This window comes from Cotesia typhae, unplaced genomic scaffold (genome assembly GCF_013202065.1).
Source record: "Cotesia typhae breed Kobodo isofemale line unplaced genomic scaffold, CoteBio_Ctyphae contig_5, whole genome shotgun sequence".
Classification (NCBI taxonomy): Eukaryota; Metazoa; Arthropoda; class Insecta; order Hymenoptera; family Braconidae; genus Cotesia; species Cotesia typhae.
The window spans coordinates 2,099,112-2,123,266 of NW_027423757.1; the positions used below are offsets into that span (position 1 = coordinate 2,099,112).

A 24,155-nucleotide genomic window follows, 5' to 3' on the forward strand; every position below is an offset into this window, starting at 1 on the left:
TAATTATAGATTAAAAACCTTCTATTCATAGACTACAAGTGACAATGAAAATAGAATCAATAAATTGCGAGTATGGGTTGAATTGAAGTAATTCAATATTAATAAAATATGTGGATATTTATTAATTAATACAATATGTATAAAAGTATAAAAATAGAAAATTGAAATCGACTTAGTTTTGGTAACTATTTTGTTATGTTTTCTGACTTCAAAATACAATATAACAATTTTTGTAAACTTAAAAACAAAACATTCAAATATTAAGAATATTTACTATGCTTCGTTAATAATGAACATAAAAATAACAAAAAAAATTAATTATAACTGCCCAATAAGGTTTTTTACATCATTTCGGTTAACGCTACATAATGATATAAATAAATTTCTTCGATTTCCAGCATCTTCTAATTTTTTAGCAAGCTCATTAGCTCGTTTTGTAATATGAGATTTGATTCCAGCGATTCTGGCTGCATTAAATCCATACGATTTTGGGCATGGGCCTTTAGCAAGCTTGTATAAAAAAGTTACGGTTTCTTGAGTAGCGTCAGTCTCTTCACTCTCAACTTGACATGCCATGTGAGCTGGTGAGACAGCGGGATTATCTTTAAATTCGTGTACCAGCAAATGATAGTGGGTAGAGAATAAAGTTCGACATTCAAGTTTTGAGAGGGCTTTGAGGATAGCCGCAGCTATTGCTGTACCATCGTGTGTTGATGTACCTCGTCCGAGCTCGTCAACGAGAACTAGAGAATTTTTCGTAGCATGTAGTACAAATGTAGCAGCTTCGCTCAATTCGACTAAAAATGTGCTCCTGCCAGTTCTCATGTCATCATTGGCACCGAGTCGAGTGAAAACACGATCTATCAACGAAAGTTTACAACTTTGTGCTGGTATATGGCAGCCTATATGTGCCATAATGCTCAATAAACCGACTTGACGCATTATTGTTGACTTTCCACCCATATTTGGTCCAGTTAAAATCACCAGAGGTCCGTAGCCATTTATCGCAAGTGATGTATTGTTGGGTACAAAATTTTCAGATGTGATGAAAGGATGAATTCCTTCTTGAATATCTAACATAATTTCATCCGTATCGTTGATTTCTGGAGCACACTTATCACCGATCCTGGAATATTCAGCAAGAGAAATAAGAACGTCAAGAACAGCAACTTTATCGACAGCTGTAGCCCACATATCGTAATGCTCGCTGAACTTGGCAAAAATTCGTCTATCAGAATCCTTAAGCAACATATCATGTCGTGCCTCTGCAGCTGTTTTTCGTTCTTGAAGTTTTTTAGTTTCCTCATTCCAGTACCGTTTGAATCCTTTACGTGTTTTTTTAAAATCGTAACCATCGATAACGTTACTTACTATTTTTTCTGAGATTTCTATATCATAAGCACTTTCACTCGTACTGATATATTTACATTCAGTTCCATTTTTTTCACTTTGAGATTTCAAATATTTATTTGCATCATTTTTTATTTGCTCTAACTCAGTAATCACTTGATCATAATCCAAGTCCATTCCTTTTTTAGGAACGATACTACCATGTTTCAATGCTAGAGCTTCATCAAATCCAGATTCAAAATGACTGAGAGTTTCAGTAAAATCTGGAAATTCTCCTCTTGGTTTGACCTGGGTAATTTGTTTTATTAGATCACTTTTTAATGATCCAACGAGTTTCATAATTCCAACTGCTTTTTTAAAACCTTTTAGACAAGTTATCAAGTCAGTGATTCTTCTTTTATTGTGAATTATCCAATCACTCGTTATTGCACGAGAATCCGGATGATTTTTAACTTTTGCCGAATTTCCATAAGCATGAATCGTTGTTATTAATCTTTCGAGATCTGGAAGGTCACTTAACTGTCTTTTAGCCTGTATACATATGCTCTTTAAATCACGAAGTTCTCCAACAGCATTTTGACGTGCTTTAATTGTTCTGCTATTACAAGCTGGCTGACAAACCCATTCTTTCAGTAACCGCTTACCAAAATCAGTGCAGCAATAATCTAAAGTCGTTAAAAGTGAAGGACTGCTACCTAAAATTTTTAAATTTTTAATAGTGGTAGCATCAATGACCATATTGATGAGTGGACCAGCACGCTTTCCATCAACAACATTCATGTCTGGCGGAATATATGTTTGAAATTTTTTTAGCGCCAGCAATTGTTGATCCAACAAATACTCAGTCAATATATAAAGACATCCTCCAAGAGCTTGGATTGCCAATGTTTTATCATCAACTGGTTTAATATCATTAGCATCGTGAAAGTTTATAAAAGGTTTTAATCCTTCAGGCCAAGAAAATTTATCTGACTCGTATTTGAAGTAGTCACCGTCTTTAAGCTTCTCAATAACTTTTTTAACTGGCCAGAATTGAGATTCCATCAGTAAAGCTTCTTTTATCGTTGTTATCGGTAAATGCGTGTTGAGTAATTGTATTGTTGTTTGAGAGAGATTTCCTTTTCCATAGATAATATGGGCAGGAGTATAATGAGACAACAACGTGAGAAGACGTGAGTTTTGATGGTCGTCATCGAACTGGCCTAGATGAAAAACTCCAATACTTGTATCGATAAAACAAATTCCATAGCTAGGGAACTGAGATAAATTTTGTTCTTCCACTAGCATCATCAAGTAATTAGAATGTGATGAGAAATTTTCTATATCCAAAACCGTTGGGACGCGTGTACCTCGAGTAACGACCTGGCAAAGCTCACGTCTCATAATTTTATCAAATTTAGTTGCTCTTGACTTTAATTTTTCACATCGTTCTTCCATCATCGTTTGGTTTTCGGTTTGCTCAATTCGGGCTACTTTATAGCCTTTATCAATAAGTATTCTAAGATAACGAGCATAATGTTTTTCAAAAAACCATATATACGGAAAACTAACTCTTCGTATAAGTGATAAACCAAGTTCGCTGACCGCTGTTAAAGCGTCCATATGATGCAGTACATAATAATGACCAATTCTAAAAAACAACACACAGTCCCAATGTTGACTCTTGTATACCCACCACTGTCGCATCGCCGGTGTTTGCTTATCAAGGAACTTTTTAGGTACATATAGTGTCTTGGGATCATACTGTGGACGGGTTGGTCTTCTTTCGTTAGCATCGCGAAGTTCATGAGGATCCAAGAATGAATAATTGAGATGAAGCCAGCTCTTCTCTTTTGATAATGGTCCTGACGATAGATTAACTTTTTCCAATTCAACTGACTTTACTGATTCATCCTACAAGAATTAATGAATGTTAATTAAAAATTAATCAGGTTATTATTAATCATTTAATAAAATATTTCTTCTTACATTTTTTTTCTCTTCTCGTTTTGAATCCGAACGTGATCTTTTCTGTCTTTTAGTTGTATTAATTGGCTTATAATAAAACAAAAATGATAATAAAAAATTGTTCGCTAATTAATAAAATATATAAGCCGACATTTATATTTACCTGTTTGTTTTTTAAAGTTGGCTTGTTATCAAAGTCAGAATCTGACAAACTGTCAAGTTCAGAAACAGCATCTAATGATCCTGAATCATCTGAATCGGCTGTTTCATCATCTACAATAATGATAAAAATCAAAAATCGTTATTTGTGGCTTGTACAAGATAAGAACAAGATTACACTGGATATCATCCTAGATTACACTGAGTGAAAAAAAATTTTTAGATAGTAGCTAATATAATCCAGATTATAGTGAGTATAATTCAGATATCACGCAGTATAATCTGGATTACAATGAATGTAATCCAGATATCACGTAGTACAATCTGGATTTTTTCAGCTACTATCTGAAATTTTTTTTTCACTGCAGATATCATTGAGTATAATCTGGAATGATATCAATTTTATTGGAACAAAATTAAATTGAATTTAATATGTCATTAATTTTATTTTTATAAACAAAATTCTTACTTGGCTTGTATTCATCTGAGTCATCTCCACTGTCATCAGAGGGAATGATAATTTTTCTTTTCTTTTTTACTGGAAGAACTTCATCGCTTGAATGATCTTTCTTTTGGGGTTTTTCTTTAACTTGTGCCTTCCTCTTTGATGTAACGACATTTTCTTTCTCCTCTTTTTTATTTACTGTTGCTAAAACACAAGTAATGGTTCAGTAATTTTTTCACTATTATCTTAAATAAATATTTAAAAAAAAATTTATGTCAAGATTGATCTCATATCCAAATAATTAATGTATTTTTAAGTAAATAAAAGTTTTACCTTTTTTGGCTGTTGATGGTTTAAGTTTCGTAGATTTAGTAGCTGCCAACTTCAAATCCGACGCATCTTTAGTTATTGTATTTTTAATTTTTTTTTGGACTTTAGGTGGCGTTAGATCATCAATAGAGGTATTTGAACGTAAGCAGCGTTTACTCATGATTAATAGATTATATGTATGGAGGGTAGAGGTACCTCTACCCTCCATAATTATACGTTACCGTTTTTGTTATTGAACAATAGTTTTGATTTTAACATGAGCTTGTTGTCATGGAGACATAAATTTTGTTTAACGAAAATTCACATAACCCCGAAAAATGTAAACACCGTTCAGTGTGGCCAGAACGTGCTCTTTTCTTACCCCCACTTTATAGGACACTCTCATCTGACTACATTGAAAGCGGTACAAAGTAGGGGTAAAAAAATCGCACGATTTGGCCACACTGACACCGTTAACTAATAATAATCACATGAAATTAGCCTAGTTTTGAGAGCGGGAAAAAAACCGAAAATTCCCGATGTGACGTTCGTTTTTATTTCGGACGATTTAAGAAGCTATGCCCGGTGAAAACATCTGATTGAATATCTTAAAATTCATGAAAATTAATTCAGAAGATGTCAGATAAGTTTAAGAATTTTTTTAACAAATAAATTATTGCAAAAAAAAAAACAGTAGAAAAAATAATTGACATGTAAAAATTTTAGAAAATAAAAAATGCAATTTTTTAAAAATAATTTTTCGGAACAAATTTAATTGTTAAAAAACACTTAAAAATAATCAAGTGACTGCTAACTTTAATGTCATTAAAATTTACTTCAGAGTTAAAAGTAAAAACAAAAATATTTAAAAACAGTACTGAAATTAGCAGACATCTAACAACTCTGCAAATTTTTATAATAAATCAATACCTATCATTTTTTTTAATTTCTACATGTGGATTTTTTTGCTAAATTTGTTTCATTATAATTTAATTGTTAAATTCATAAAAAAATCATTTGAATCACTAATAAAAATGTACAAAAGATTACTGGAAAAATGAATGAAAATAAATGATACTAAAGTTAGCTGACAGCTGTCAATTTTTAAAATTCTTTCAACAAATCAATTACACTAAAAGTACTTCTAAAAATTTTCACTGATGATTTTCTTTAATTTTAACATATGGAATTTTTTATTAAATTTTTTTCATCACAATTAAATTGTAATAAAATTCTAAAAAAATGTCTAACTGTCAAGTTCAGTGCTTAAAAAATAAAGTTAGCATACATCAGATAATTTTTAGAATAATTCTTGTTGAAAAATTTATAACAAAAAATTTCACTTGTAAAAAATTTGAAAAACAATCGGCAATTAAAAAAAAATTTTTTAGTTCTAATTTAATTATTGAAAAAAAAATTAAAAAATTTAAAAAGTCGGTTAACTTTAGTATCATCTGCTTATTTTGCTATCATGAGTAATTAATAAAATATTTGAATTATTAGAATAGAGAAATATTTTGATCTCTATATACAAGGAGATCTTGTATTAGGAAATTTTTTAGGATATTCAGATTAAAAAAAATCAAATATTTATATAATATATGTATATATACATATATTGACTAACATATGTATATATTAATATATTTATTTATGATTCATTATACAATAATCAGACAAATAACAGTGTAGCGCAACCATAGAACAATTGTCCGTGTTAAAACATTTTTGTACATGACAATGCCACTCTGAGAATAATTTTTGAATCATCTATTACAAAACTTTATAAAGTTATAATGCAAATAGTAATTTAGCCTAATAAAAAGTTCAGCAAAAAATATATAATAAAAATGCGTATTCACGGACAACTATTCAGACAGACGTGTACGTTTATAATATTTATTATGTGCTATTTAACCGCTACAATCATGGTTAACTCATATATTCACCCATATAACTACATTTTTACCTTAAATTATGTAATATATATGTTATTAAATTTTACATTATTTTTTCTTTTATAATATATATTCTTATATTTTTTTTGTTGTATATTTTGTTGGATCGATCAATCATCTTTCAAAGCATTCGAGCAATGGTAACTTTTATATATAATGATAATATTAAATACTTATATGTATACTCATATATACATCCATAGGTATTTAATATTACATGTATGTATATATAATATTGCAATTATCATTATTAATTTAAGAGAGTTACGATAGTAATGGAAAAATTTTTAATTAATGTATACATCATGTGTTGACGATTTGTTATATTATTTTATATATATATATATATTTATTTTGGTGAAATAACTATGAGTTTTGAGAACATTGTATAAGAAGTAAATGAAAACATTTATTCATATCTTTCGATAATTTTTGGCACAAACAAAATTAAATAGTATTATTTTTATATGATAAACATTTACTGATTATAAAATTTTTAAATCTATCAATGATTAAGTTTAAAAACAAAAACATTTCTATTAATTAATAAAACTATAGTCATACAATGTTCTCAATGACTAGCTTGCGAATCAAAGTGGCTAGTTTATTTATATTTATAAAAAACGGATAACATTAAATGTGATGTAATTTTTCATTCAGAATCGCTCACTAAATTATATAAGTTATTTATCTTTGTTGTTTCTTTTATTTCATAGATATTATTACTTTAAACATAATTTGGTTTGCGTTCATTATTTTCATCACTATTTCTCAGTATCGATAATTATAATTATTTCTCTTTTATTATTAATTAAATATCTACATTTTGTATATGATTATGACGCTTTAAATTTAAACAAAAATACACGTTTCAGGACATAGTTCAATCATTACAATAGTTAATAAATTTTTATACTTAAAACATCAAAAGCATTAAATTTTTTTTTTTTTTTTTATTAGTTACTCTATATCAGTAATTATTATTATATTTAAAAGTTATTTCATCCACTCCACAACAAACACAAAAAATGCCATGTATATCTATTAAAATACAGTAACAATAAGAATAATAGTTGAAATAATAATAATAATAATGATAATGTTATCAATGATTTATAAATATTTGCTTACAAAGAAAAGGTACGTGTTATATTTCATTAGCGCGAAAAAAATTTTTTTTCTTTATTAACTTGTTATTTTCTTTCTTATTTATTTATTTATTTATTTTTTTTTTAATAGAGATTATTTAAATAAAAGTGTTTAAGGCAATTTAGCACCCCGGAACCTCCTCCAGAGAGATTATATTTCGCTGGTGCTACGAGCCGTCAGGTGAACCTGACTAAGTGGGCTATTGCCCGCCCAAGTTATCATAATTTTAAATTTTTATACATTCAAAACACCTTATTGACAAGTATTTAAAAGAGTATGAAAAAAATTTTTTTTTCATTAAAAATAAAAGAAAAAGTCACCAATAATCAATTACTCTTATAAGTTATAATATTTTATAAATAAAATTCTGTTTAGATAAATTATTGAGTAAATTTAAACAATATTTTTAAATTCCACCGGCAAGGATTTTTTTTTTTTTTTAGTTTTTATCTTTTTTAAATATAAAAAGCACAAATAGATATTTTTAAAGAGCAAAAAATTTGATATAGTTTTAAATCTACATAAACTACTGAATAAACATCTACAATTAATAAAATGTTACTTGGTGTTCCCTTATAAAAGAACAGTTAAATATCATTTTCTCAATTTTTTTTTTTTTTTTTTTTATATGGCATAATAAACATATTTAACAATAAATAATAAGCAAAAATACGTAATAACTATTGGCAAGAACAATTTTTTCAATACAAGTTGAATGTTTACATTTAAATTACATTAAGTATGTGTCAGATATTGGCAATTATTTAGAGTATATGTTATTATAGCTCGACAATTATAATTACCATAGTTATGCATCGAACTAAATTACAGCATTAATATATTTCTATTTTTATTTTTATACTCGAAATAATTATCTTTAGTATTGAATGTCAATCACTGTATCCTATTAATTTGCAATTAAATTATTGACATTGATAAATTAAATCACAAAAAATTAATAAACATAAACGAAAAAATTTGATAAAAAATGTAAATTGATAATTTTTTTTTTCTGCTTAAAAACATAAGTAGTAGATTTCGAATGTCGAGCAATAGCATCATCATTTAAATTAATTCTCTTACAAATAAAGCTATAATAAAAAAAATATTTATAAAACAAAATTTAATCTTTGGCAAGCGAATTATGTTAATTTAATGATTCTGGAAAAATGCACACAATTACTGTATTAAAAAAATAATAATTATTATTATAATACTTAGTGCGTTAAATAACGAGATCTTTTATAACATATAATCTCAAAAACTATTAACCAAAAAAATCCGCTCAGCGGTTTAATTTGCTTAAACAAAAAAAATTTAATATTATTACTTTAGTAAACATTGCACTTCGTCATATAAAACTTTGAGATAATTAACTTTACTTTACTAGACATATAATTTTTATTCTTGTATATAGACTTTAAAAGCAATCAAACATAAATAAATTTGTACGAAATTTTTTTAACTATCTCAATAATTATTCATTATTCATTATCGCGAAATTCTAGATAAATTATTTGAAATAGGTACTAATAAAATACAATTATTGTTTAATTATTAAAAAAAACTAATAAAAAAAAAATAAATAACTACATAAAAAAAATTAAGATATCATTGACATTAGACTACTCATTGGATTGCTTGCTTGCGGATATTATTATTAAGTATTGAGACAATTAATGAGATTTATTTCTTCAATCTCTGTTAAATTAATGTACTTTACAGTCCGAACAATAAAAATATGTTTTCTATTTTACGACTCTCTAGATATAAGCAAGTTATAGACATATTGACAATCATTATCATAATACTTTATCTGACAATATATTCCTTCACATAATGCATATTTTACTCTTTCATTATTATTATATAAAGGAACATTTAAAAAATCTCGTCGAATAGCAATTTTCAATGAAGACTTAAATTCACTAGAACATTCATTATTATGATAAATGTTACACATCTTTATTAATATTAATGTGTATATTTCAAAAGCTCAGCTTTCGACTGATGTTTTTATTATTATTTTTCTCTTTTTATATTACACAAACATTCTAAAATTTTCCTAGTGAAATCCAGAAAATAATCAACCGTTTGAAAATAGTAAAAATCTTAATAATATTTTAATTAAATAATCTCACAATAAATGTTTAAAAACATTTATATATGGAGGATCTTTATCATATACAACGAATACACTCAAATTAATTCAAAAGTGTCCATTATATTTTTACTATTCATACGCTTTCCACAAAAAAATATTAAAAAAAATAAAGTACTGTTATAAACATTGACTCTTGACTATATAAAAAATAATAATAAATAAACTATTTGTGACTTGTATTGGAATTAAATTGAATTTATATGACTGATGAAAGATTATAAATCAATAAAAAAAAAGTAAATAAATAATAGAGTACTGTACGTATGTAGACTTGTGCGAGTTGTTATAAGTTTATTTATTTTGTTTTCATCGAATCGATGTGTATAGGACGGCAATAATTTAATATAAATATTTTTCCAGGACTACTGACACTAAAATTAATAACATTTTTGTTGATTAATTTTAAATATATTATTAAATATTACTTAATACCACTTCAATTATATAACTCGAATAATTATTTAATTTATCATAGATAAAACAAAAATTTTGATTTGACTAAATATACGAGGACGTAAACTTTTTATAAATAAACATTTCTTCTGACATATGCCCGTATTGCATTCCGATAGTACATATATAAGCCTTAACTTAAAAGGAACATCCTATCTAAATTCCAATATATTATTAATTTCATTCTTTTACTGTTAACATCTTTAAATTATTATTATTAATTTTTTTTTGTTTAATTAAAATTATGCATTACTTATGTATTTCTTGTATGCTAATCGTAGGCCGGACTAACCGTTTCTTTTCAATCATTATATAATTTAATTACCGGTCAATATAAGTAGTCATGCATTTCACAATTTTGTTTATTTATTTATGCTATACTTTTTTTTCTTAATTACTTTTGTGTTATAACTGTAGCCTTGATTATCTTCGCTCCGTTTTTTTTTATTTTTTTTTTTTTTTCACTTCTTACAATACACTCACACATTTGTGCCATTTTAATAGCAAATTTTTTTTATAATGTTATTTATTATTAGAATATTTATTTCATTATAACTATACTTTAACGGAGATCGAAAATGGTGGAAAAATAATTAATCGTCGTGATTTACATGTTAAGACTTTTATAAATACAACCCTTAGATTACCGCAGATCAGAATATAAATAATACCTCGTTTAACTAAACAATACTATTCATTAAAATAATTAAATTTTTCTGCTAGATCTATCCTATTTGGATGTAAGTTGAGTTTAAACTCATGGCACATAATCTTAATAGCTATTTTTTTAAATAGAGCTAAATTTATATCGAAAAACAAAAATATCCATTACATAGTTTAATTATCTCATTGCTATAGTACAATAATGATATTATCACGACAATAATTATTTTGTGGGTCCCCATTTTGATATTTCAAGTTTTGTAGTTATTTTTTTTTTCTTTCAATATTAAGGACTAATCGTAATTAAAATATTTCGCATTAAAAAAAAGAAGACTTGGCGCTTATAATTATTTCTTAAATCTTGACTTTATAATGAACATTATTCAATATTATCAGTATGTTTACCGATTTGAATTTCATTTATATAATTAAATAATGTTTACAATCCAAGCTTTTAACAACAGTAAATATACTTGCAAAAAAAGTATTGTTTATAATACTCGAGATTTATTTGAAATACTTAAACAATCAGCTTAAATTACTTTTCAATCTTAAAAGTAATAGGTATTTGGATCATACACATTATTCAACTAATCTATATATTTCTCACGTTCACGACGATTAATATTTAATAAACAATATGTCAATTATGAATATTTTCTATTAATGCTTAAATTTGCCAGATATTTATATAAATTATTTATTAAAATTTGTTTTTTCCTTCTTTTTAAATTTACCTTTCATTAATTTACAGCGATTGTACTTCGTGATCAACACGATTAAGTATTTTTTTGGGTTTATTAAATATCTTATTACGTACTACGCGATTATGGATAAATTACTAGTTCAATTTACGTAATATTATATTATACCTAAATCTAGCAAATACACCAATTATTCTTAATTTAACGATTAAATATATACACGTTAAAACTTTGGTTCAATAAATTAAAAAATAATATATTGATAATGACTGTTAGCGTAAATTGAAAAAGAGAAGAATAAAATTAAAAAAAAAAATAAATAAATAATTAAATCTTTTAAATTATTAATATTTCAATATTTGAGAGAGCATAGCAATTTTTGGTAATAAAATAAAAATAATGTATGAATTACTAGATAATTTTAAAGTTAATGTTATGAAGAAGAAAAAAATAACAAAATATATTTGGTAGTTACGAAGTATCAGGTAATTTTAAACTTTCAATCTTGTGTATGACGTCGTACGTTTCATTTGCTAAAATCAATCGAGCCATCTCCACTATTCTCTCAGTTAGACATATACTAAAATAACTTTTATATACATATATGTATACATAAATTCTCCAAACTAGACCACCGGTGGTCTGTGATATCTATAATTTCTCAACTTACAATCACATACAATTTATCTGTTGTAAAAATACAATAATGATGATGTACAATCAATTAATTAAAGAGGAAAAAATAAGAAGCAAAATTCTATTAAGGGCAATTGATTGAATTATTTTATAAAAATAATAAAAATATAAATTATCATTATAAATTGTTGTTACAATTCCTTTGTTTTTCAAAAAACTTACTAAAAATTTCCTACAGATTGTGCACAGGCTATGATTTTAATACATAAAGTTTAACTATAATCATGTTTACACCGAACAATTCAAAGACGTGACATTTGACACGTTCAACTTGAATCAAATGAAACGTGCGAAGTTTCTTTAGAATCACTATCTATACTTGCTCCAATTGAGATGTTAATCACTATCTGTATCAATAGCGAAATTGACTTTTCTTTAAAAGAACACTTAATCAATTATAGTTCTCACAATGACATAATTTTTTTTTAATGTTCAGTTTTTAATTCTTTAGAGAGAAATAAATAATAGCAAGTTTTTTAACGAAATATAAATTATTTCACATAATAAAAATAAAAAAAAAAATAAATAGATAAATTAAATTATTTTCAACGATATTACAGATTAAATCTGCTTAATAAGACATATAATAAGTAAGAGTATGTATATATAGATATATACATACAAACATGTATATATAAATAAATATTTATATAAATAAATTTTACAATTACCAATGATGTTTGATGTAGCCTCATCTAGTTTTGAAACAATTCCAAAGCAGTTTGCGACACAACAGTTATCTTCCAATGTTGTTTGTTAACACAACATTTGATGAATAAAATCTTATCATTCTCATTAAGACGTGCCTAATTTGCTGGTATTAAAATCTCTGTTGACGAATGAAAATCCTCTAAATTCGTCTTGATTTACTGATTGTAGTACTGATTGATGAACTGGTGTAAGTACTGGCTCTTCTTTTGTAAATTCAGTATCAAAATTCATAGCATCTTTTTCATTATTCTAAAATCAAATGTAAATTATCATGTAAATTTTTAAATAATAATAATAATAAATTTTATACAACATTAAATAAAAGAAAAATGTTTACAATTTTTGGCGTAAAAGGAGGCTTAAGTTTGCGTGCTTCAAGTGCCCTCCAATCCATTGATTGGAAAAATGGATGTGATTTAATAGCATATTCGCCACCATTAGACACGACACATCCTAAACGTCTGGCTGGGTTTTTAGTCATAAAACCTTTTAAAATAGAAACCGCTGTTTTGCTCAGCCAAACAGGATAAAGAACATCATCATGTAATATCGATTCAAAAAGGTCATCTTCATTATCTGCTTCGAAAGGCGGCTGTCCTGCCATCATTTCATACATTAATACTCCCAATGCCCACCAATCTACACTCGCACCATATTCTAATTCTTGAAGGATTTCTGGTGCAATATAATCTGGTGTACCACAGAAAGTTGTTGTGGTTTTACCATCGACTATACCTTCTTTACACATTCCAAAGTCTGCGAGTTTGCAATGGCCTTCACGATCCAATAGAATATTGTCCAGTTTGAGATCACGATAAATTACACCGTGCTGATGAAGAAACTGCAATGCCAAAGTTACTTCAGCAGCATAAAAACGAGCTCTAGTTTCATCAAATTTACGAGCTTTTTGAATTTGAAACATAAGATCACCTAAAATATTTTATATATTTCAATTTTATATATTTATTCAAATTTATTAAATATCATTTCAAATTAGTTGAATATCAATTTAATACCTCCGTTAACGTATTCCATTACAAAGAAAAGACGTTCTGGAGTTTGGAAACAACTGTGAAGAGCAGTTAAAAAAGGATGTCCTGCTGCCAAAGCAAGTATTCGTTTTTCTGTCATAGTACAATCAACATCATCGTCCTGAATGATTACATCTTTCTTCAATACTTTGACGGCATATATCTCTTCAGGATTTCCCTTTCGTTCAGCAAGCATAACTTTACCAAAACTGCCTTTTCCAAGTACTTTAATAAAATTGAAATCTTCAAGAGATACTTTTTGCATTTCACTTTCTTCATCTTGTGAAGTGCTTTCAGCTCTGGATTGATTGTAAGATTGATTCCTTGGCTCAGTATTATCCGTTGGTTGTGAATGTTTACCATTTCCTGATGGACTTTGAGATGATCCACCAGTTGAGCTTGAAGGCTTGTAATTTATTCGAGACTTTGATTGCTGTTCCGGTGAAATGTTTAAAGTACTTAAAATCTCAGCCATTGCCTTTGTATCGATACCGCAGTTATTAGCCACATTTTTTTGACATCGTTTGTGTACATTTAGGTCACACACTAATTATGAAAGGATTGAATTGTTAAATAAATTTTCATTACAGTAATTAACTTTTTTTTTTTTCATCATATTCATATTTTTGATAACTTGACAATTTACCTTGACATTGAAGACCTTGCTTTATTAAACCATAAAGAAGCGAGCCACAGTGGTCGCAGAATGTAAAACGTTTAAAAGTATGTACTTCAAAGCGATGAGGAATATTGACGCTGAACCGTTGCCCTTGTATACTTTCATTCGACTGCAACACAGTTTCCATTTCCTAAACGTCCGGATATTCCGGATAAAAACAAAGAACGGAACAAACAAAGCATATAAAATAAAAATGCAAAGCAATAAAATATTCAAAATTATTTTGTCAAGCATTTAAATTATAATTGATTGCAAAACGGCGAAAATTAAAAAAATACAATATTAAATATAAATATATATATTGTTTTCGTTTTTTTTTTTTTTTTAAATACACACCTCGTCTCTCATACCAGGACATTTTGTAACAACTAATTTGTGACACCTTTTATGAACAACGCACGTACATACTGTAACAAAATGATTATAAGTTTTATCTTTTGTCTCTATACTTTATCGATAATTAACATAATTGTAAATAAATAATAATTATAAAAATATATATTTTAAGAAATTAAAATAAAAAGATTTGTTAAAGTAAACTTGAAAAGTGTAAACCATGCAAAATAAAAAACACAAGAACCAAAGAAATTTTATAGTTTAAATAGTATTAATAGTCGAAATCATAAAGCCGTTGTTAAAAAAATTAATAACAACCAAGTAATGAACTAAAATTAAAAAAATTTATTAATAAAAAGCATCAAGAATCGGTTCTTAAGAGACTTGTGTCTTTCTCACCTTGACACTGATAACCTTGCTTCCCGACGCCCCTGAAATTCAACAGACAAAGCACTTCACATTATATCCATGATAACCCATAAAAAAAACACAAGATATTGCTTCTTTTCAAATAAAATATGTTAGAATGTGGGCAAAAGGGTATGAAGTGATCACATACTGTTAAAAAATTTGCTTTTCACACTAATTAAAAAAATTTTTAAATGTCAAATTTACTGTAATAGTGATGATAATATATCCACCTGCTTTAAACTCTTGTGATAAGTATTAGCATATTGTTCGTGTATAAATTATGGACTAATAAAAGCAATTACTTGGTTTCCCGATATACATTTGCATATAATAATTGATATCTATTATTCCCATATAAAGTTTAGAAGAGAAAAGAAATAATACATGCAATTGTTTGATAGATTTAATTGGATTCACTCAAAAGATATTAGATATAGATTTTTTAAGTTAAATTGCTATTTATATTCCGTGTATTAAATAACAATAAATAAATTTGAAAGGTACAATAATTAACATGCTTGAATTTAAATTGAAAGCCTTTATAAACCATAGTGTGTAATTTAATTATATTGTGATCAATAATAAGTGTACTCCAATTAATCAATTCCATAGATATTTATATAGTTTTGTATGACCTTATAGAGGCCGTTTCATTGAGTGTTTACATACCAAATGAAATCACGACAGTGAGAACAAAATGTTGGTTGTCTCAAAAATGTTGCCATAAATTTATGCCCATTAACTTGATGTACTCTGCGACGCATAGCCCCCCTTCGTCTATTAAATCCTTGACGTTCTTTGAATCCACGTGGTTCCATATCTCCTGTGACAGCACTACTTCCAACATTTCCACTTACTGATCCAATACCATCTGCTTCTCCACTACTACATCCTGGTTGTTGATCTAAATTAATTTATAATAATAACACCACAAAGTTAGTTTTATTTACTCAAAATAAGATATAAATAGAATATTATATACCTTGATTACTCCATTTTAGATCCATTTTTATGCGTAATTTTCCATGAGGCTCGAGATCAACCTAAAATTATTTTGAACCTTATCAATTTTATTGCTTAACTCAATACCACAAAAATAAAAATATTAAATACATAAATTTATTTATATTGCGATACAAGAAATTTCCGAGAAAATTATTTATGCTTGACATTTTTCTTTTTCATATAAAAACATTTTTGTTTTAGTGATTGTTGAGTTTTTTATAAAATTTAATGCTCCAATTTGATAAGCATAATAAAATATAAAAGATCAATTTCAAATTGTTTATAATATTAATATTATAAAATTATTACATATGATAACAATTAACCTAATTATAATTTTACCCTTATATCTGTATGCTATCTCTATTGACTCATCATCTTTATCAATGAACATGTGGTAACTGTTATCAACATGTACATTCAGAATTATCAATTATGTCATAGTGTCAACTACACGGATGACTTTGATAATTCAATTAAGTAATACAATAATAAAAAAAAAGTGTTATGATAATATAAAAATAACAACAAACCCAAAAATCAGCAGTTTCATCTTCACGACGGACAAGTTCTTCAAAAGGAATTCTACAATTAGCAACAAAGTCATCAGGTGGTAAAGCAGCATCATGGAAGACAGTAAGTCCTAACATAACTGCAGCTTGGACATCATGGGTGAATGTTTCATTCCAAACTGGATCAAATGTTTTGGCCTTGATAGACGTTCGATTAAGACGATTTTGGTCGACGTCAAGAAGCACGTAAGGATCTATTATAGGAGGTGCGTCCTGCCAGAATTTTCTATGTTTATCCGTAGCTCGCAGCCCAGAAGCTTCACATATTTTAACTTTAACTGTTCCCGTAAACATTTTGTTCTAAAGATAGAGGCAATTAAAACAATTAGCAAATTAATAATAATAATAATAAATAAAAAAAAAAAAAAAAAAACATAGAATACTGTCATTCGTAAAACATGTTAAAATTTCATCAATTCTTACTTTTTATTATCTATTTCTTCTCACTATTAATTGTCGGGGTGAAATAACGTTAATATATATGTGTATATATTTTATATTTATGTCTAAAAATCTATATAGATATATTTGATGACGATGACAAATAACGTCTCCTCTGATGTGATGTGATATTACACTATACTTGACACTTGGCCCTGAAATAGCGGTAAGCGTGCTCTAGTTCTGTGACAATTAATTATAATGATGATTAGTACGATTAGATGAGAGAAAATAGAAATTTAAAGATGTCGTTTATCCAGAAAAAAAAAAACGGTTGTAATCAAATATAAAATCTTGAAGTACAATACAACCACCCTGTTTAGTTTTATTAGTCCACCCGTGTGTAAACGCAAGTCAACGCAACCGCCCTGGCATTATAAACGTCGTGTGTTTACTTGTAAAGGCATTTACTTGCTGCGCTGGTACATTACATATATTTAAAAGGAAACGGAAGCGCCAATACTACGCAAGGGTGGGTTATGATATTATCACGCAGGTTACTGCTATTTTTTATCACGATAACTTTTCGATCAGGACTCTTCGTAAAGATACACCGATCACTGACAGCCATTAATTCAAGTTCTCCACTCAGATGATCCACCACTGTTCACTATTTTATCTATTTTATTAGTCACTCACGGACAGATCTCTTTGGGCACCTGAACTTAATGCACCTGTAACACAAAATTTTACTATCATATAGATACAAAATATAAACAAATTATGTATACATTAAACTTTATTACTGTTATATCCAATCAACAACCATCAACCATCCATTCCAATCCACTATATACTTAATTAAATACATGGAGCAGCTTACACGACATTGATGTATATACGGATATCACGAACGGATACGGCCGACTAAGGCCGATTGTGCTTAGTATTGAGTTCGGGTTCTCTGCTTCTTCAGCTTCGATTCTATTCGGGTGCTTCCTCTCTCTTTCTATTTTACCCTTCACTTTTTTATGATACTCAAAGCAACTCATAATACCAAGCATCCGATAATCCTTTTGTTTTTAAGTAAATTAAATAAATAAATTAAATATCAATAAAAAAAAAATTGAAAATTAAAATCTATTAAAAAACTAATCCAAAATTTCAAATCAATATTTTATAAATTTTCTTTATAAGCCAAAAATTTTTAAGGTTTTTCCTGTTTTTAGTATATTTTTTTTTTCTATCGTTCTAAATTTACTTTCTTATTTGTCCACTGTAGTTATTAAGTTATTGAACAAATATTTATTTATAATATTATTAAATATTTGTATCTTAAAATTACCAATCATTTTGAAAGGTGTATTATGTATTAATAGACATCCAGTTGTAATTATTGATTGCATTTATTTAATAACAATGAATTTGTTTATCCAACTATGTCGATACCAGTAGTGACATCTATTGTGCTTTAATCTGTTTTACACAACACAACATCTGTATCTGTATCTCTCGATTGACAATATCAATTGATCTGTCACGATCAGCTGATAAATGTATGTATATACATACATACACACGCGCGTTAAACTTTTATTTTATTTTGGGTTTTGCTTCAATGGTTAAATTTTAAAATGTCAAAATTTCGACTCTACTCCGTTTGGGAACTGTCATCTAATTTTTCCTCCAATCGGTATTTCTCACAATTATTGTCGTAAGTTTTTTTGTTTTTATAAATAACTTACTATTCATTTTGAGCAAATAATAAACTTTATTTACATGCTTGCAGTATTTTTTTTTTTTTTTTTATAGATCTATTTATAATTTTTATTGATTCCGTTTATTTATGTACATTACTTTTTCTTCAATTTAGATCTCCATGGTGTCAAGCATCAGAGCAGCAAACAAGCAGAAATTTAGCAACTAATACTGCTACTAATATTACAGAAGATGATTTAATAATTAGTGAAAGTTGCGTAAAACGATTAAAAGATATTACTGAAGATGGTGCATGCTTGAGGGTAACTGTTGAAGGTGGTGGGTGCTCAGGTTTTCAATATAAATTTGACTTGGATTCAAATATAAATGACGATGACAAGTATTTTATTCTTCTATCATTCAATATCCATTTATATAATATTGAATAAGCTTATTAATTATTAACATTGTTTTGTTTCTTAGAGTATTTCAAAAGGACGGAGCTAAAGTTGTAATTGACTCAACGTCATTAGAGTATGTTAAAGGTGCAACCATTGATTTTCATTCAGAATTAATAAGATCTGCTTTTAGAATCATAAATAATCCATTGGCAGAACAAGGCTGTAGTTGTGGTGCTAGTTTTGCTATTAAAGTTGATTGATGGTGACTAATCGTCTATAATTATTTATAAATATGTACAAGTAGATAAATAAATTTTATTTCTTGTTTTTTAAACAAGAAAAAATAAACGCAATTTTTCTTTACATTAATTTATTGTTAAATTGAGTATTTCAATTTGTTTTTTATTTAAGGGATTACTCTACTTTGGATGCATGAAAAATGACCATACTTTTATTTTTTTTTTTTTAAATACTGTTATGCTTATTGATATAAAGCTTGTTAGGCTCAACAAAAACATTCTTAAATTATAAAAAAATTAATTGATTTTAAGACCCCCTTTTAGGATAAAAATGAGAGCTAAACAGGAGTGCTCGAAAAGTAAATAGGTCTGTGCTATTAAAAAAATCTCAAGAAACTCCAGAATCGTTCTTTATGAAATTTCTCTTGCATATTATGTACACTTATAGCTATATCCCAAAAAAAATTATTAATTTTTATGCAAAAATACCAAAATGTCGGTCAAAAAAATGCCTTTTTTTTTTATGTGATTTTTCACAAAAAAATAAATTAAAAATATGAGTTTTGCAATAATTCTGCTAGAGGATATAGTAATAAGTGTACAGAATATACCGTTAAGATTTCTCAAGGATCGGTTCAGAAGTTACTGAGATTTTTTTCAACAGCGCGGAATTATCTACTTTTTGAAGACTCCTTTTTAACTATCGTTTTTACACTAAACACAGGGTTAAAATCAATAAAATTTTTTTTTCTTTCAGTTTATGAGTGCTTTTCTTGAGCCTAACAAGTTTTACATTAATAAACATAACAACATTCTAAAAAAATTAATAAAAATAGCGTTATTTTTATACATCTAAAGTAGAATGACCCCTTAATAAGAATAATAATAAAAATGTATATATTAAATTAATTATAACTTTAAAAAATCATGTATTCACAAAAGTAATGCGAAGATACTATTAATAATTTTTCGTTTTTGCTGTTGATTTCCATTTATGTACATCAATTGTTAAATATTAAAGAATTTTATTAATGGAATGTCGTTAATTCATAACATTAATTACGACTATTTTTGCTTTCCTTTTTTTCCATTCTGTAAATAAGATATACATGTAAATTAATAAATGAAAAATTACAAATTTTGTAATAAAATATTATACTTGAATTACTTTATTGCTTAGTTCGTATTTCAGTTGCTGAATTTCTTCAGTTTGTTGAATAAGTTTTTCATTCATATTAGCGAGATGTTCCGTCATTGTACTTAGTTGAGTAGAATAACTCCCTTCTTGAACTTCTTTATCTTCTTGGGAACTAGACCAATTTGATAGAGCTTCTAGTAAAGCTGTTTCACATTTTTTACGTTTTTCTTCACTTGTATCTAAATGAACACTCATTACTTGGTTCTGTAATTATAATTAATTTAATTTAATTATGACTACTCTTTATAATAATCTTATAACATAATTTTGTAAATATGGCGACCCAAATGCCAAAAGGGCGTATACATTTTTTTTACTAATCGCTTGATTAACACTTTCTAAGCCTAAAAATAAAAAAATAAATTTCCAAAGCCAAAAGGGCGTATGTTTTAAGTTATACGCCCTTTGAGCTTTAGGACATTAAAAATTTAGTGATCTAAAGCCAAGGGGGGGATTTTCTTTGCCGATTGCTTTGAATTGTGAGGTATATGTTACTAATTTTGCTGCAGAATTGAAAATATGTATTGATTATTAAATTACAAATAAGGTAAAAGATTCAGTTATTGACACTGGTTTAGTTGTTTAACACTTGCAATTTTATTCTAAATAAAAAAATTTAATGTTTTCAAAAAACCAATTTTCTTAAAATTTATAATTCAAAATTTATGTTTATTAATTTATTAGAGCTGATTTGTTTTTTTTTTTTTTTTTTTTTTTTTTTTTAATTAAAATAAAATTGCAATCGTCAATAACTGGGTCTTGTACCTTAGGTATTTTTAAAGGCTATTATTACAATTTTAATACAAATTCTGTTTATAATTTTAATTGAAAAAGAAAAAAAAAACAGGTGCGATATTTCACATGGTTGCTGAGTCAGAGGCGTGAAACTCAACAATATTAAATGATCTGGATTTATTTTTTAGAGTTAAATTTTATATCTCAGAGCAAAATTGAAAATTTTTTTATACGCCTTTTTGGCTTTAGGCTAAACTTTTTCTAGAGCCAAAAGGGCGTATGTTTTGAGATATGCCCTTTTGGCATTAGTACATTAAAAATTTTTTTGCATAAACCCTATCTAGCTACTGTAATTCGCCCTTTTGGCATTTGAGTCGCGATATGTAAAAGTGGAGTTCATCATTTTTTTTAAACCAAGTGCTAAAGCTATGAATCAATTTTATTTGGAACTGAAATAAAGTTTCACTTTTTCATATTTGTTTGTAATTTAAATAAATAAATAAATAATTATTATTATTTACGGTGGCAGATATGGCAAGATTTTTAGCATGATAAATTTGTTTTTCCGTTATTAGCTTATCAATTTCCCGTAGGTAAAAATCCTTTATTTTAGCTTCACGAGCTTCAACTTCATCTGGCAAAGCAAACGGAGCTTTCAAGCTTCCAATCTGTAAAAAAAATATATTTTATGTTCATTGCTAACTAATCAATAATAAAAAATTAAAAAAATACCATGTTGCTGAATTCAACTGGCTCTAAAGTATTTGAATCAGACTGCTGTGAAACAAAACTATTTTTCTGCTGTAATTCGTCATACTTATGTTTCAAAATATGATAATCAGTTTTGTATTGGCTTAATTCTTTTTCTAATTCATAAATTTTAGAGTATTCAAATTCGTTGTTAGATTCATCTTGATATTCAGGTGTTCTTTGAAATCTTATATCACTAGCTGATTTTGATGACCGACGAGAAACAGATGGTGACGAAAAAGGTGAATGATCCGTTTGACGATGATTTACTAAATTTGTTTTTAATTCAGAATCGTAACCCCATTTCCCTTCTATACTTGACCATGACACAGTTTCATCGTGCTTTTGACGATCATTTAATTTTTTTAATATTTCATTTTTATCTCGTTCTAATTTATCAATTTTTTCTTGATATTTACTATCTAATTCAATTCTAGATTTTTCAGATAAATCAAGCTTGTATTCAAGATGTTTTATCCGATCACTAAGTTCGTCAAGCTCATTATCTTTATCAGAAATAACTGATTGAAGTTGAGCATTTTCTACGATTTTTTTTTGAAATTCTTCAACATAAACATGATTAGGTGGTGGTGGTGGCTGATCTTTATTTTCCGAAGATGATTTACTTTTACCTTTTTTCAATTTATTCTGCATTTTATCGAGTTCATCTTGTAAAACGGTCACTCTTTTTGTCAGTTGCTGATTACGAAAAATTAAACTATCTAATTCCTGTTCTGCACGTCTCAACGAAACATCTTTCTCTTTTAACTGATCTTTTAGCTTGCTACTGCGTGCCTGCTCATCAATCACAGCCTTTTTAAGAACACTAGCCTGAGCACGTATCTATAATAATAAAAATAAATTAATAAAAAAACAGTTTATCAATAGATAAAATTTAAAAAATAATTACCTTTGAATATTCTGAGACTACTTTTTGATACTTAGTCTGCAGTTGTCCATTAACTCCGTCCATTTCATTAATTTTTGTGATTATTTAACTTTTAAAAAAAAATATAAATTATTGCACAACTTCCCAATTTTAAATGTAACACTTTTTGACAATAGATAAATAAATCATGATGATAATTATTTAAATAAAAAGCAATTCTACTGAATAATAATTGGTCAATTTAAAAAATTAGCAAGTAGAACAAGTGTGAAATTAAGATAGGAAATCGAGAATTACATACTCATATCGCAGGAGGACCCCAATATATCTAGATTAAAAACGCCCCCCCCCATTATTAATTATTTATAATTAATAAAAAATTTATTTTAGACATCGGTCTGCTTATGACAAACATTGAAGCTAATTATGTTACAAATATCAACAGATAATTTAATAATAATAATTTTAGTAAATTATCACTATATATAAACAGTTAATTTAATATCTTATAAATTTTATATATAATGTACAGTAATTGAAAAATTTAATTCAACTTTATTTAAAAATTTTAAAAATAATTTAGTTTGTGGAAATTATAATGTCAATATAAGACAGTAATAACAATTTATTAAAGAATACTTATAAATATTTTGTAAAAAAAATCATATTTTATAATATAAAATACAACAATTGAGTTGACTTGTACCCAGACTACAGATCCTACAGACTACTCACATACATATTACATAGTAAGGATTTAGCGTAGTAGCGCTCAGAAACAGTGTAATAAAAAGCGGGGAATTACTTACAAGACAATGAAAACGTCATATTGATAATATTGTTGGTATAGAAGTCAATGACATTGTCAAGCTTAAGTAAGTATGCATTGAGAGAGAAGCTGAAAATTATTGATTTTTTAATATCATAGATGGCAGTAGTGGAATGAAGCAATACTTGCAGGGACCGAGTACTAACTGTAGAGGCAGCACATCTGTCGGAAGTGGCGCGCCTTGGTGTTTAATAAAAGCACTAACTAGGCAAAAAGTGTTACAATAGCTTATGTGTTTTTTTACTTAATAATAGAAAAATTAATCAATTATGCTTTTTGATTAGCATTAATCG

The 24,155-nt window shown here is 27.1% G+C and overlaps 4 protein-coding genes across 9 annotated transcripts; 1 reads left to right on the forward strand and 3 right to left on the reverse strand.

Annotated features, from left to right (window-relative positions):
* Positions 1-108: 108 nt before the first annotated feature.
* LOC141531345 (DNA mismatch repair protein Msh6-like) lies at positions 109-4,605 on the reverse strand. The gene is made up of 5 exons (XM_074249097.1): positions 4,235-4,605; positions 3,926-4,105; positions 3,461-3,570; positions 3,319-3,384; positions 109-3,243 (listed from the first exon to the last, which is right to left on the reverse strand). Exons 1-5 carry the CDS (start codon positions 4,437-4,439, stop codon positions 319-321), a joined length of 3,486 nt encoding a protein of 1,161 aa, XP_074105198.1. The 5' UTR covers positions 4,440-4,605; the 3' UTR covers positions 109-318.
* A 3,829-nt stretch (positions 4,606-8,434) lies between these two features.
* Pkc98e (Protein kinase C) lies at positions 8,435-18,045 on the reverse strand. Of its 5 annotated transcripts, XR_012479779.1 has the most exons (12): positions 17,930-18,045; positions 17,166-17,857; positions 16,704-17,042; positions 16,148-16,208; positions 15,835-16,069; positions 15,154-15,185; positions 14,755-14,825; positions 14,386-14,548; positions 13,725-14,285; positions 13,046-13,638; positions 12,669-12,957; positions 8,437-12,442 (listed from the first exon to the last, which is right to left on the reverse strand). XR_012479779.1 is itself a non-coding variant. In XM_074247885.1 (11 exons), the coding sequence occupies exons 3-11, from the start codon at positions 17,034-17,036 to the stop codon at positions 12,793-12,795; spliced, it is 2,193 nt and encodes a 730-aa protein (XP_074103986.1). In that variant the 5' UTR covers positions 17,037-17,042; positions 17,166-17,857; positions 17,930-18,045; the 3' UTR covers positions 8,435-12,792. The 5 variants fall into 5 exon arrangements, 4 of the variants coding, with proteins under 4 accessions (XP_074103986.1, XP_074103982.1, XP_074103983.1 ...); XM_074247885.1 differs by having other exon boundaries at positions 8,435-12,957; positions 14,386-14,527; XM_074247881.1 differs by having other exon boundaries at positions 8,437-12,957.
* A 557-nt stretch (positions 18,046-18,602) lies between these two features.
* Positions 18,603-19,575, forward strand: LOC141530898 (iron-sulfur cluster assembly 2 homolog, mitochondrial). The gene is made up of 3 exons (XM_074248280.1): positions 18,603-18,837; positions 18,997-19,221; positions 19,305-19,575. The coding sequence occupies exons 1-3, from the start codon at positions 18,758-18,760 to the stop codon at positions 19,480-19,482; spliced, it is 483 nt and encodes a 160-aa protein (XP_074104381.1). The 5' UTR covers positions 18,603-18,757; the 3' UTR covers positions 19,483-19,575.
* A 155-nt stretch (positions 19,576-19,730) lies between these two features.
* On the reverse strand, positions 19,731-23,728 carry LOC141530897 (uncharacterized). 2 transcript variants are annotated; one of them, XM_074248279.1, is made up of 6 exons: positions 23,335-23,728; positions 23,055-23,142; positions 22,127-22,987; positions 21,916-22,062; positions 20,630-20,863; positions 19,731-20,553 (listed from the first exon to the last, which is right to left on the reverse strand). In XM_074248279.1, exons 2-6 carry the CDS (start codon positions 23,115-23,117, stop codon positions 20,527-20,529), a joined length of 1,332 nt encoding a protein of 443 aa, XP_074104380.1. In that variant the 5' UTR covers positions 23,118-23,142; positions 23,335-23,728; the 3' UTR covers positions 19,731-20,526. The 2 variants fall into 2 exon arrangements, with proteins under 2 accessions (XP_074104380.1, XP_074104379.1); XM_074248278.1 differs by having other exon boundaries at positions 23,055-23,728.
* Between the last annotated feature and the right edge of the window lie 427 nt (positions 23,729-24,155).

What these genes read in the sequence shown, in the direction of transcription:
- LOC141530897 (XM_074248279.1), bottom strand. Translation starts at nt 23,117, where the DNA reads ATGGACGGAGTTAATGGACAACTGCAGACTAAGTATCAAAAAGTAGTC. An exon ending in CAGTTGAATTCAGCAACATG is followed by an intron (nt 22,063 to 22,126) that starts GTATTTTTTTAA and finishes TTTTTTTTACAG; the next exon opens with ATTGGAAGCTTGAAAGCTCC. An exon ending in AATACGAACTAAGCAATAAA is followed by an intron (nt 20,554 to 20,629) that starts GTAATTCAAGTA and finishes TCTTATTTACAG; the next exon opens with AATGGAAAAAAAGGAAAGCA.
- LOC141531345 (XM_074249097.1), bottom strand. Translation starts at nt 4,439, where the DNA reads ATGGAGGGTAGAGGTACCTCTACCCTCCATACATATAATCTATTAATC. An exon ending in CAACTTTAAAAAACAAACAG is followed by an intron (nt 3,385 to 3,460) that starts GTAAATATAAAT and finishes TTTTATTATAAG; the next exon opens with CCAATTAATACAACTAAAAG. An exon ending in AACGAGAAGAGAAAAAAAAT is followed by an intron (nt 3,244 to 3,318) that starts GTAAGAAGAAAT and finishes TAATTCTTGTAG; the next exon opens with GATGAATCAGTAAAGTCAGT.
- LOC141530898 (XM_074248280.1), top strand. Translation starts at nt 18,758, where the DNA reads ATGTCAAAATTTCGACTCTACTCCGTTTGGGAACTGTCATCTAATTTT. An exon ending in TATTTCTCACAATTATTGTC is followed by an intron (nt 18,838 to 18,996) that starts GTAAGTTTTTTT and finishes TCTTCAATTTAG; the next exon opens with ATCTCCATGGTGTCAAGCAT. An exon ending in AATATAAATGACGATGACAA is followed by an intron (nt 19,222 to 19,304) that starts GTATTTTATTCT and finishes TTTGTTTCTTAG; the next exon opens with AGTATTTCAAAAGGACGGAG.
- Pkc98e (XM_074247881.1), bottom strand. Translation starts at nt 17,036, where the DNA reads ATGTTTACGGGAACAGTTAAAGTTAAAATATGTGAAGCTTCTGGGCTG. An exon ending in GTCCTGGTATGAGAGACGAG is followed by an intron (nt 14,549 to 14,754) that starts GTGTGTATTTAA and finishes CCGGACGTTTAG; the next exon opens with GAAATGGAAACTGTGTTGCA. An exon ending in CTCCTTTTACGCCAAAAATT is followed by an intron (nt 12,958 to 13,045) that starts GTAAACATTTTT and finishes ATTTGATTTTAG; the next exon opens with AATAATGAAAAAGATGCTAT.